The sequence below is a fragment of the Protopterus annectens genome, chromosome 3.part0, assembly GCF_019279795.1.
Source record: "Protopterus annectens isolate FY-2018-M chromosome 3.part0, PAN1.0, whole genome shotgun sequence".
Lineage (NCBI taxonomy): Eukaryota > Metazoa > Chordata > Ceratodontiformes > Protopteridae > Protopterus > Protopterus annectens.
The window spans coordinates 781,801,363-781,815,368 of NC_056731.1; the positions used below are offsets into that span (position 1 = coordinate 781,801,363).

At 40.1% G+C, this 14,006-nt stretch overlaps 1 protein-coding gene across 1 annotated transcript in view; it reads left to right on the plus strand.

The window, feature by feature from the left end:
* CEP72 (centrosomal protein 72) overlaps positions 1 to 14,006 on the plus strand; it is a 1,336,989-nt gene that overhangs the window by 80,462 nt on the left and 1,242,521 nt on the right. Inside the window, exon 2 of the mRNA XM_044065699.1 lies at positions 8,772 to 8,899. Within this exon, the coding sequence (XP_043921634.1) occupies positions 8,772 to 8,899 (128 nt within the window). The remainder of the gene's footprint in view (positions 1 to 8,771; positions 8,900 to 14,006) is intronic.

Consider the following 14,006-nt stretch of genomic DNA (forward strand, 5'->3'; position numbering starts at 1 on the left):
AATTAAATGTAAAATAAGAGTAGCTGAAGTGAGTTGCTTTGACCGTGTCTTAATATTTGAAGGCTTGATAGATGTCAATGAGAAAGTTGGAGAGCATTGGTGTAAATGTGTCCTACAGAGCACCAACAGTCTTTTTATGAGATCTGTTGGCATAGAGCAGTATTTTCTGGCATTTATTTCAGGTATGATAGCAATAGATTTGCCATTAAAGAAATTGTTGCAAAATGATTTAGAATGGTGCTGGAGTATGGAGAAAAATGAGCTTTGAAATGTTTAACAGGTTAGTGACAGAAATGCCTGCACTGAAGATCTGTCAGTCAAATTAGAAGTAGTTGCCAGAGTAGAGTTAGTGCAGTGATAGCACATGAAGCTATAGTTTGTTATGGATTTAGAATCTAAAAAAAGGTATATTCAGAACAGAGCTGCTCGCCCTAATATATGCTTGTGAAGAGTTTGATTAGTATTGGTAGAAACAGAACAGAGGCCATAAGCAGGTGAGGGTCCTGATTGTAAAAATGGTAGAGTTGTATGTATGCTGACTGAAAACTTTGCAGTTTTGTCTTACCTGTATTTGGCCAACTTTAAAGTATGGTAGATTAATTAGTCCCTATTAGGGAACAAAAATCTGATGAGTATATACCCAGTGTTTATCACAATCTGCACTGTGCACCACATGTTGGAGTTCAATGAGACTAGATATCTTACTGGATCATGGTATTGTACACCACGACAACATACAACTTTTCGCATAGAAAGAAACTTATTTATATACTGCCATAGCTGGTGATGTGATAGAGAGGGATTTAATATAACTTCTGAAATGGGCCCAGATGCTTTTTGCTGGGGGTGGACTGCTTTAATATCTTTGTCTTTTGGTGGAAAGTGGACAGCTTTATTTATTGACTTATTATTTCAGCACCTAAATGTTTATAGGGGCTTGATTGCCTTACAGATCTTGAATCTAACAACAGTCTCAGCGTATGGAAGTGGTCTTTCCACTGTTCATGGAATATGCTTGCCAAGTAAATTATGTACAACCCAAACATCACTGCAAATGCAGGAAAATTTCACTCATTTATCATTATGGTGATTAACGTAAGCAACTGAACAATTTTTATACTCTGGAGTAAAAGTATAATCTACCACCACCTGTGCTATTCTGAATCTCTCCAGTTATTCAGTAGACCTGCCAAAGAATTCTTGCAAAATGTTAGCCCATTTTCCCTTCACTTCTCCTACAAGCCTCTTCAATGTCTCTCAAGTGGACTGCAGTCCATTATTGTGCAGTTTTACCAAGTGTGTAATTGAGTCCTCAGCAGCCTGGGTAGAATCATAATCACCTAAAACAGATAGGTGCTAGACATTAGAAAAGTTGATCATATTCTGTAGTTGTTTGGCCATCCTCCCTGTCATCCTTCTCTGGCAGACCATTCATTGTTGGATGAACTATGACCATATTCATCCTGTCTTTCTTTTAGTAGGCATTGTTCCACATGATATATGGGAAAGACTTTATGCTTTTTCCTGGTCCCTTGAAGCTGGGGTGATCAGAGGATTTGCAGAGTCCTGGATCTAGGCCTTATCAGTCATCACATCAGTTATGTGAGCTTCACATACCCACACAATTAGTTCAAGCAATGCTTCTGCTTGTGTAAAACATATGTATGGTGTTAATAGTCATGTTATAATACTATTTTATTTGGTGCACAGGACCAGCATATTCAGTAAATGGCATTGTTGGCCTTTTCTGCTTTGAAAATGTTGATAAAGCTGTTATCCCTCATGGTGGAGGCCCTTCAGTAATACAAACTTCTGGTATTTCCTTGCTTTCATAATTAGCTGTTAGTGGCCCCACTCAGAGTTCCCTGGTAGTGGCACTAGCTTGGTCCCTTAACCTCAGTTGCAGACCTTTGGGGGTTACATTCAGCTGAATACAAGTCCATTCTTCTTCCACTGCAGAACATTTCCTTAATAGAGGTACCATAGACTATACCTGATATTGCACTTTATTCATTTTGGTGAGACAGTTTAGGATTCTGGCTTGCTGAGTGATGTTACAGAGGTGAATTTAGACCTTCCTTCTTTTAGGTCATTAGGGCTATCCTGTCTCTTCAGGCTCTGAAGGCTTTCCCAAAGTCCAAAACTTTCCTGGTGAGTTTGGACAGACAGGAAGTGTTATAGCACTTGCTGAAGCAGATAAAGTAGGAACTCATTCTTTCTGCAAGAAAGCAGTCCATGGTGGGGGGGGGGGGGGTGGTCCGTATCCCAGGAAAATTGAATGTCAGTATGTACACGCTTAAGTGTTTGCTTGAGCCCCTTTATAGGCTATTGAATTCCAATGGACTCTGAAGTAACCCACTTCCAGAAGATGGCTACAGCAAAGGTCAACCTGGGTACCACCTGGGAGAATAGTGTTACTCATGTTTTACTCTGTCAGCAAAACAGGAGAAAGTTAATAATAGACTTTTTTACAGTAGAATGGAGGTGGGTGAGGTTTCTGTCCTCCTTTCTTTCTTCTTGAATGCATGGTAGACACATTTTTTGTGGAATGCAGATGGGTGATATTTTTGCACCTCACCAGCAATTCTTCTTATGTCTCACTTGCAGCTGAAAGAACAAGGCACTTCTCATCCTGCGCTATTCCAGAAGAGCCTAATTGCATGCCTGTTGAACTTGACCTTTCCAGAGAGTTCTGTTCTAAGCCCTGTGGCTTCTGTATTGGACTAAGATATTCACTTCTACATGAGTGTGGCTGCTTCCTCGTTCTTATTCAGCCACCAAATTTTCCCAGGTAGCAGTTGGCAGTCTTCCAGCCTGCTAGGAAGCCTTCTGCTTTGGTCTGCTTACCAGGACAATTGAGAAAGGTCCTGAAGTTATTCTTTGAGATGTTCTCTTGCTGCTCAGTGTGTAAATATCAAAAGTTTGCCTGACTAGTCTTTGGTATCTTTTTGATCTAGGCCTCAGGTGTTGGCTTTTTTTAAGGATTGCAATCTGATGGAAGGCAGGACTGTGTCCCACTGTCAACTGGTTACAGTCTTTAGTATTGCTCTGTGAAGAATCCATCTCTGCCTTGCTGTTGGACTTCATGGCTGACGTCAGCCCATAGAATTGACTGATTTAGTAGCCTTGAAGATTACATCCTGAAAAATACTCTCTTTAGTCACCACTAGCTTTGCACACTGAAGGTCTAATCTTTAGTTTGTATAAAGAAATACTTCTTGTTCCACAGTAGCTGAAATGCTCACAGAGCAGATCATCATTTTCTCATACTGTGGCTTCTAATCTCAGTACATTCATTTTCTGATAGTCGTTCGGAGCAATGAAGATGAGAGGGACAGTACATCAATACCTTGAATGTGCATCAGCAGTTAGTTCCACCCCTACAGGGAATGTAGAAATATGAAAATGAATGAGCATCTTGTTTCCTTTGCTTTTGCCAGGATGGTTTTGCATTTCTCAGACAGAACAATTGAATTAGATTGCCATCTGTATTGTCTTTTATTAACAGAAAGCATCTAGGGGCAGGATATTTTGTGTGTGCTTAGTGTGTGTGTGTGTGTGTGTGTGTGTGTGTGTGTGTGTGTGTGTGTGTGTGTGTGCTTAGTGTGATGTTTCAGGAATGTGCTACTTAACCTGGCTAAGTTTGGAAAAACATCAGTGAGGCAGTGGATGACGGCAAATACACTGTGTATCTGGGCCTTGTAAAGATGTTTGACACCATCCCACACTCGGGCATCATAGATAAATTTTCCCAGCTAAATGTTAACCCCTTATATAACTTGTTGGATATCAAGTGTGCTCACAAATTGAACACAGTAAATAAAGGTGGGTGGCTCTACCTCCTTCAAAAGACCTGCCACGAGTGGAGTGTCCCAAGTTTCAGTCCTTGCACCTCTTCTCTTTGGCATTTACTTCATTGAGGTCAAAACTAGTGTAAAAGTATTGTAGCTAACAAGTTTGCAGATTATTACAAATTTGTTGCTATCATAAACTCCCCTGAGGACACCAGGAGTTTACAGGAGGGCATGTCTCTAATAGCTGGCTCCAAAAACATGAACTGAAACTAAATACCAAGAAATATGTAATTTTATTCTTTAAGCATGACTTCCTTCGTAACTATCACATTGACACCCCCCCCCCGAAAACTGATCGCATAGTTAGAGACCTGGGGTACCTATGCTGGCAATGAATTTTCCTTTAATCACCATGTATCCACTATTGTAAGGAAGTCCTTTTTCATCACACAGTTTGTATATAGATATATTTATATAGTTTGTATATTCCTTTCAGACATCAACAGACTTCAGATAGACTTCAGATAGACCCAAGGTGTAACTTTCTTACTATAGATGTAGTAGATATGTATACATCTATACCCCATTTGGAAGCCACTGAGTGGATAGGAAGCCTTTTGAAGGACCTAGGAGCCCTTGAAAATGAGGTTGAAATAGTAACGGAGTTGTTAGATATCATATTAACATCTAATTTCTTCACCTTTGACAAAAAATACTTCTTACAAACACAAGGCATAGCCATGGGTTCACCATGTGGTCCATCAGTAGCTAACACATTCGTAGCATACTGGGAGAAAAAATTCATGTTTGAACACCCCATGTATATCAACCAGGTTGTCTATTACACCAGATTCCTGGATGATATCTTTATGATTTTCAAGGGGTCAGAACAAGATGCGGAGGAACTAGTGACATACATGAACAATACAACTGCATTCTTTAAATTCACACACAAGTTTTCCACACTTAGTATAGATTATTTAGATGTCCAATTAGACAAGAACCCGGAAAAGGGGTCTTTAAACTCTTCAATACACAGAAAAATTACTTATTGTAATTCATTTCTTCACTACTCTAGCCAACATCCATATAAACAAAAACGTTCTATTATTAAAGGACAGTTGATTAGAGCTGTGAAGATGTGTACCACCTGGGAGAGTTTCAACAGTGAATGTCAACACCTTTATGACATGTTTAAAAATAGAGACTACCCTGAAGGGCTCATTAATGAGTTGATAGTGGAAGTGAAGAACAAGCGAGAGAATGGGTTCTATACACCACTTTTAAAAATTCAGATTAGAGAAGATAGTGAGGTGGCTCTACATGTTCCTGAAGCAGAAAACACGGACTTGCGACCCTCTCAAACTTCTATCAGTGATGAAGCAGTTAATTATTCTTGTAGCTTCATCACAACATATAGTATGGACTTTATGAAAATAAATTCCATCATTCAAAAAAATTGGTCCTTTATCGCTAACAATAGATTATTACTAGAAAAGTTAGGAACAAAACCCCTTATTGTATACAGAAAAGGGAAGAATTTAAAAGCTCTGCTTGAAAGCAATGCAAACGATGACTCCTTTTCCAGACAAAAGGGTACATTTACCTGCGGACGGTGTAATTGGTGTAGTTGTGTGAAAACAGGTAGTTCATTTTTCATTAATGGAAGAAAGTACAATATTGGACATAGGATAAATTGTGAAACTAGGTCCGTTGTCTACCTTGCTAGCTGCGATAGTTGTCAGTACTATGTTGGTAAAACCGACCGAAAATTTAGAGAGAGGATTTACCAGCATATGTACGCAGTAAAAAAGCACAACATCGAAAATGCTCTAGCCAAGCATGTTGATCAACATATTGGACACAAATTTTATTTCACAGCTATAGACCACATTCCACAGAATAGTAGAGGAGGGCCTACATCCATTAGACTAGAAACCAGAGAATTGGAATGGCAAATTAAATTAAATGCATTCAATTTCCCTGGTTTAAACGAGAATTGTAATATCTCTTGTCTGTTGAAACTAAAAAGTTACCTTAGAAAATGAAATTGGTGTATGGTTTATAGTGAAATGACTTTTGGATATTATTTGTTTAATTTAAGACATCCATTGAACCAGAGTAAGATGACCCTGAAAAGGAGGGTACACGAATGGGTTTTGTACACTTACTATAGATTTATGTCCTACCATCCTTGGTACATAATTTATTATTTTACATACAGTTTCATTCCACATATATAAATTTTACAATTTTCTATCGGATTGATAATTTAGACCTTTAGGTAACCTTTAGGAGGATAAAAAAGAGATGGTTTCACTTAGATGGTCACATTGGTTAGTTACTTATATACTGCTTAGGACCACCACATATTTTATTGAGTAGTATGGAATAAAGTGGACTAATGAATATGTGGGTGGAAATGCTAAATAAAAAAATAATACACAATAATATAAAAAAATCCCTTAGCAACAGGAAAGGTCATGGGATTTATGTAATTTTAAAAAACTAAAAGGCATTCCTTTAAGCCATCATGGCTGATTGCTTTTATAAGTTAGGAATGTCTGTACGACATGTATTTAAGGTATTAGTTAGAGAGAAGTTCGTTTTTTTAACTTCAGTTTAGCCTGGGTTTTTGAAGGTGTTCTTCCCCCTCCGATGTGTGTATATATACAGAAATACAAAAAACGGACTTTTTTTTAGAAAAGAAATAATGTATTTTTTAAAAATTGTTTGGTGAAAATGTAATTTTTTTAAAATGGTCCTTTAAAGGAATGATTGACACTGGTTGATGAATTAGTACATTCGGGTCATGATTCCTTTAAGTACTATAGCAAAACAGCTGTAAGATCAGGAAGTGACGTATGTACGTTTTGCTAGCACAGTGCATAAAAACAGTTTTGTGATTTTAAATGAAGAAATACGTTTCTCTGAGGAAGCCATTCAAGATTGATTGGCGAAAACGCTGTACTTGTTTTTACAAATAAACTCTTCTCTTTTGCGTTTAGAATATTCAACGCCTGCCGTGCATTTGTGGATTTGGAGCCGTGGTTTTGGTATTAGTTTAACTACAGTTGCTCCAGTTTGTTAGTTTGTATATAGGGGTATAGCATCCAGATCCAGGGACGTAATCTTTCCTTTGTCGATGCTTATTAAGCAGATCATTGAGTATTTTGCCTCTTTTGGTATGTATCTATCTAAACACTTGTCACAGCTGCAACAATCACAACACTTCCTCACTAAAAAAAAAAAAAAAAAAAAAAAAAAAAAATTATACAAACAATTGCAGACCATTTCAGAGCCTTGTTCTCACTATTTTACAGGTTACTTAGAGGTGATTTCTCCTTTGTGTGTAAAGTTTCAACAGAACCTGTTCTGTCAGACCTATTACATATTTGGACATCCAGCTGTATCAGATAAACGTACTCAAGTGACCCCAGTCTCTTACAGGATTATACAAAACATGCTGGAGGGCTAGGTATGCATCAAAGAGAATAACACGTCTAGGAAAGCAGAGTATTTCCTTTCTCTATTCAAAAATAACTTGGATGAATGGATGAGTAACCACATACTTGCTCCTTGTATAGCAGTGATAGCCCTCATGAATAGAGGAAACGTGCAACTACCCCAGCAAACTTTTTCAACCCATTTTTGGAGATTCATGTTGCAAAAAATAAGGTCTTATAATTAGCTAAGGGAATGCAGGGCTAGGCTTAAGATCCCCCCATATCAATAGACTAGTATTACAGCAACATGTTTATTGTGCATCCTTTTGCTAAGCAGTGTTATTTGGTCACCCCTTGCAGAGTGCCACATTTGGGAGAGTTGAGGTTCATCTCCTAATTTTTGCACTCCCATGTGACTAAATTGGAATTTTGTTTGATGTAGCTTAGCTTTCTGTTTAAATACTTCATGTACTGCAGATGGCCACTGATTTATTTTAAAAATGGCCTTCAGTACTGGTTATTTTATTCCTTAACTCCTCTTCATCTTGTTTGAGAAATGTTGACTACTGTATTCTGACTTCAGGACCTCCTTTGTAAGTAGGCATTTACTGTTAGAACCTTGTGAATATTTCTTGAAGGTATAACTCTTCTCTGAGTGGGGGTCATGAGCTGCATATCCCAAGAATACTCTTGCACTTATCACTGGTCAGCCATACCTCAATCATGTAAGCTTCAGTTTCTAAGAAGATTTGGTCGCTACTGTGGGCACAATAAAGATACCTGTGTGTTGCACTCTGGCAGGAGGTGGCCTTAAAGCTCAGCATATAAGGTATGTTACTTTTGGGGAGTGGCACCATTTATGGGTACATACGTGTCGTGACTGGTCAGCCATACCTCAATCATATAAGCTTCAGTTTCTAAGAAGATTCGATCGCTGCTGTGGGCACAATAAAGATACCTGTGTGTTGCACTCTGGCAGGAGGTGGCCTTAAAGCTCAGCATATAAGGTATGTTACTTTTGAGGAGTGGCACCATTCATGGGTGCATACGTGTCGTGCCAGTTATATGGATTTCTTGTGCTACCATTTTCCTCTAGAAACATTTTGTCTGAGGTACCATCCTTAAACCTCAGACTGCAGGATGGTTCTTAATGGTCCCCACATGTCCTTGTTCATAAGTTCCTACAAATACCAAAAAAGGTTATTTGGTTAGTTAGTTGTGAAGATATTCTCCAGCTGATGAATGAAATTAATATGCTTTCGTTATCTGCAATTTTCAGACATGATTACTTAGTAGAATGCCAGACATGGTGCAGAAAACATTGTGCAAGTTATAAGACTTAAGATACTAAAACAGGCTTAACTTCTAAATAGCTTCTAGATAGTGAATAAATGGTTTATAAGCTAGTCATAAATCTGGTATTTGTAAACTATTATAACTAAAGCTAATATTTTATATGGAAGCTGACTTAATTTTCTGCTATTTTACATTTACTGTTACCTTACATAACTTAAGTTTCTCTTCCATTTAGGTGATGTACGGTCACTCTGTCTTCCTGGAACTTATCAAGAAAAGATCACACATCTTGGAAATGGATTGAAGAACTTAATTCGTTTAAAGTCTCTGGACCTTTCTCGTAATGCTTTAGTGTCTTTAGAGGTAAGTTTGTACACAGTCCTGTGATATATATCTTGCGTTGCATGCTAGAGATTGTACACATTTCTAAACAACTTCTTACTGATAACATTTAATGAATGCTAATAAAAATGTTGTGCTACTTAAACTTGCAATGTCCACAATGATTTTGCAAAATCACTTAAAATCATGAAAGCTTGCAACACTTTTACAAAGTAACTTTCTTCTTTTGCAGTTCTTACCAGGCATTGCATTCATCTCTTATAACAAAAATGCCTGCTTTGTCCATGCTAAAATAGCCAGCATTTCCTTTACTGGTAAGAGGAGGAGAATGGGCTAGTGTAGTAATGAAATACTGTCACAGAGTTGGGTCAGATAAGAAGTGATTCATGACATTTTCCCAGAGGTATAGCATCTAACTTTTTGCTGACAATAATATCTTAGATCAAGCAATTTGTGACACATTTTGCTTATGTGAACAAGAGATGGTTATTTTTAGTTATTTTTTTTAACTAGGTAAGTGAATTGATCATACCGACCTTTGGCTTTGTGGTGTAGAGGGTTTGGAACCCTGAATATAGTGTCAGTGACCAGAATTTGACTAGTTGAGTCCACGTGACAGAGAAGTCAACTAGAGGAATAGCAGTAGACAGCTATGACAGATCATCTATCCTGGGGGAAGGTGGCGGGGGGGGGGGGGGTGTCTAGCAACCCACTGTTTGGGCACCACCTACTTGAATCCGGGTAGTAGTTGTAGCAATAATAGGATGGCTAGCAAGTGGTTTCTTGCAAGTCAGATTTGTATCTGGGAACATGCTGTTAATATTGTGGCATCATAGGCCCTGTTTTTGACAGGGAGCTTGTCTGCCCCCAGGTAGAATAGAAAACTCATCTCCACTTAAACCTGGTTTCACTGATTACACATATTGATGCCTTCCAAATGCAGAATTGCCTTAGACGTCTGGTATTGAGCAGAGCCACAATGATGTGATCCTGCTCTGATATACTGATAAATTTGCTGTGTTGGAATGTTCATTAACTGAATTTTGCCTAAAAAGGCACTATGGAGACAGTGAAGGCTTTAGCCATTATGCATAAACATTTGAATGGGAAACATAGACCATTCTTTGCAAAGCAAGTAGGAACGTCACACATCTCATTCCACGTTGGCATATCTTGGATCCCCCTCCCCCAGAATAACAGCAATTATTTAGCCAATTGTTAATGCCAGTCATAGTTTCTTTGTAGCTTTTGTCCAATGTGAAGTAAAACTTGGTTGATTTACAGAGAGTTGCAGAGCTTAAATATGATAGAATGTATTGAGATACTTATTGGTTAAGGGTTGATAGTACAGGTAGTGTGTGTCATTTTAAATACATAAGTTGGTTATGTATACAGCTGGTAAAACACATCTTGTGAGCTTTACCTAACAGTATTGTTGACCTCTTTATAGCAGCTGCGGGCTAAGGTGTGGAATGTAGTGTCACTAGGGGCTGTTTCAAACAACTTTTAAGTTGATGGGTATGTGTTGCCTCATTTTATGCAGCTGTAGCAGGAATCTAATTACTGATTTCAGTAAGTTGGGTTCTATTGGGTAAAGCTACAACTGAAAGAACTTTTTACTATGGAGTACATATTGCAGTGGTGCAATATAAAATAAACAGGAAATTTGAAAGAGTTGGTGAAAAACAGCTAAAGCTTGAACCAAGCAGCTCCAGTGGCAGAGAGCGATAAAGCCTTAAGACCCAACTGACCTGGGTTTGATTAGTGTCTAGGGCAACTGATGGAATGGCATGGAGGGACAGGTGTCCAAGATAGCATTATTGGTGTTCTTTCTGCTTTCTTTCTGTCTACCTGACCTTAGGATACTTCTGAAATACCACTGTTGGTGTTTGTTTCACTGTTATGTTTTGATATATATATATATATATATATATATGTCAAAATATCTGTCTTTCATTCTGTTGTTTCAGTATGGTTGACAAGCCTACAGGCTTTAAGAAACTCACTTCCTTTGGACATAAGATCCCTAAGTCTGATGCCCACAAGGAGTGCTTTTATGGCTTGGGTGCTGCCCATCTAGAATTTGACTGCTCCATTTGTTCAGGATTTAACTCTCATGTGTTGAGTGCAGCAGAAATAAGTTGCATTAAATGACTTGCTACCTTCTTCTGCTGTTTCTGTCTTGAGCTCAAATCCATACAGTAATTCTGATAAAGGGAAGCATGACTGATCTCCAAAAGGAAAGGAGTCCAGGCAATAGTCCCCTGACCATTCTTCGCATTTGGCTCCAATTCTCGAGCCTCCAGTTAGTTTATAAGAAACTGGATCCACTGTCAACCTCAGATCCTACAAGTTCAAACACCAGATCTCCTCTGATCCCATCTCCATCTTTCTCCCCAAGTCTGATATCTCCTTGGCTTCATGTGGCTTTCTTACAAGAGACACCAAATAAAGCCACCAACTACCTTCCTATTAGTTCATCTAATTTCTTCCACTCTAACCATCATGCTTTGGAGTCACCCAACTCTGATCTCTTTGGAACAGGATGACTTTCGGAGCCACAGCTTTGGCACCAGCGCCTGGGGGTTGAGGTCAGCTCCAAAGCTGTCAGCCCAGTCCTTGCTTCTCTGTGCCTTGGCTTTGGGTAGCATGGCTCTGACTCCTTTCTCAAGGCAGGAATATACAGGGATTTAGAGTTTGGTTCAGGGAGCTTCAGCACAGGTGTTGTTTCTTCAGGACCTTCTGCTTTTGAGATAGTGGAGAGGACTTTTACTATACCAGAGAGAAGACATCCTTACCCTCTTCTGATCATATTCTTTTTCCTCCATTGAATTTAAGCTCTAACCCTCTCATGTCTGTTCCACCAGGCAATCCTTACCCTGGACTCCCACACCTACTTCCGATACTTCACCAGACCATCCCACTCATGAGGTCCCTAGGAAGAGGACATGCAAAAAGAGACATCTAGATTCCCATCAGGAATTTGTCACCAATGACACCGACTTCAATGAAGGAGAGCGATCCCCCAGATTTCCACCTGATGATGTCTGCTTTGGAGAGATTCTGGAGCTTCTTAAACAGAGAGGTGGATGGTCTTCCAAAGCCCCTTCCCAAGAGTAGTCTGTGTTTCTGGAGGCTTTCGGGGCTGGCCTGGCTACTTCTTGGGTGTTTCCTCTGGCTGATGAGTTGATCAACCTTATCTCACACTGAGCAGGAAGGAGCTGGATGTAATGTAACACGTACCTAAGAGGCCAGATAAGTTTTTAGCTCCACACAGAGATGGAGCCCACTGGAGCAAGGGAGTCCTAATAGATTCTGTGGTGATGGCAGCTATTGAGAGGGAACTTGTGGAGCAGAGCTCATCCGTTCATCTCCCTAATAGGGAGTCCAGGGATATGGACAGATTTTGCAAATGTATTTATGCTTCAGTGACTTCTGCTATACCATCGCTGAATTATTTGGCACATACCATCAGATTACAAAAGGATTTGACCAAATCTCATTCAGGCTCCTTCTCCATGGAGGACCAGAAAAAAGTTTATTTATAGCTGGCCACCCTTCAGTCTCTCTCCATCACATCCATGAAGATGATCTCTCATGCAGCCAAGGGTGCCTCTAGGGTTAAGGTTTCAGGCACTGCAGTCAGGAGATGGTTCTTCCTGGTGTAGAGGCAGGAACTCTAATTGAAGGCGCTGCCCTTGAGGCAGGGATGGACTGCAGAACCTGGGCTTCTGATATACCTCCTCTGAAAAACCCTACCAGTACTTCTGAATGGTTGCTGGACTGCTGTACTCTGGAGGTAGTTGGTGGGTGAATATCTCTGCACCCAGAAGCCTGGGCATCCATCACAAAAGACACTTTGGTGCAGAAAATGATAGCCAGTGGTTATTTCATACTATTCCTAAATTCCTCCAGCAAAAAATGAAAAGCATCCGTGATGCTCCACCCAATCAAAGGGAAGCAGCAGCAGCCTTGGAGATTGTAAAGCTGCTAGGTAGAAGTCTCCAAAATATCCCCCCAGACCATCAAGGATCTGGAACAGAACTTAAGAGCAGATGTTAAGTTGTCTATCTCGCCTTCATTCTTGCTGGATGGGTTCGGAGCCGACCTCGGCTCCGACTCGGCCACTCTAAAAGCTCGAGAGTTGGTTCCACCGGCTCGAGGCTCCCCTTATATCCCACAATGCTAGGCATGAGTTACCTCAGATCTCGTTTGCTGCTACAGCGATCGAGGTGTGTTTTCTACCGGCTCCAGGTTAGTGAAAGTTAGACTAGTTTAAATTCTTTAGACTTAAGCTAGCTTAGTGTATTTTTCTTTCCCCTTAGTGTAGTGGATATTATCCCTTCATATCCTTTATCCAGCCCCTTTTTTCTAAAGAACTTATAGTTCTTTCCCTAAGGCCTTCGGGCCCTCCCTTCCCTATCCTTAGGGTGTGTATGTGTTGATTAGGGAAGTTTAACTTAATTACCTTTAGTTTAAATATTCCCTTTGAATCCCTATCAGTGTAATCTGTGTGTGTGTGTTTTTTCTGTGTGTGATTACACTTAGGGTCCTTGAGTATGTCCAAGGATACAAAGGTCTCAGGCTTCAAGAAGTGTGACTCGTGCTGTCAGAAAATGTCTCTGACAGGCGGTCACACTTCTTGTGTATTGCCTGGGACCTTTACACCTGCAGGACTCTTGTGCTGTATGCCATGGCTTCAGCCCTAGAGTCCTGCAGGAAAAAAAATAAACTCATTTTGAGGGGTTTAATCAAGCCTGAAGGTTCCCTCTCTGTGTCATCGGGAAACCTTCTAAGGCTTCCAAGACCTCGGCTCCAGCTTCAGAGTCGAGGCCTAAGGCTCAAGCCTACTGCTTCATCGGCTCCGGCTGGAGCCGATGAGTCTTTGACTGCAGTATCTGTGGTTTCCTCAGCTCCGGCTGGAGCCGAGGCATTAGAGATTCCTGGGTCGGCTCCGATCAGACCATGGGAGCCGACATCTAGAAAGAGATCGAGGTCACCGTCCCTTGGCTCCGTTCATTCGGCTCCAGCGTCTCCCTTGCTGTCTGAACGGAGCCACAGATCTCACTCCTCCAGGTCATCGAGGCTCTCAGATCACGACCTCCAGAGGGTAGTGAGTAGACTTTTG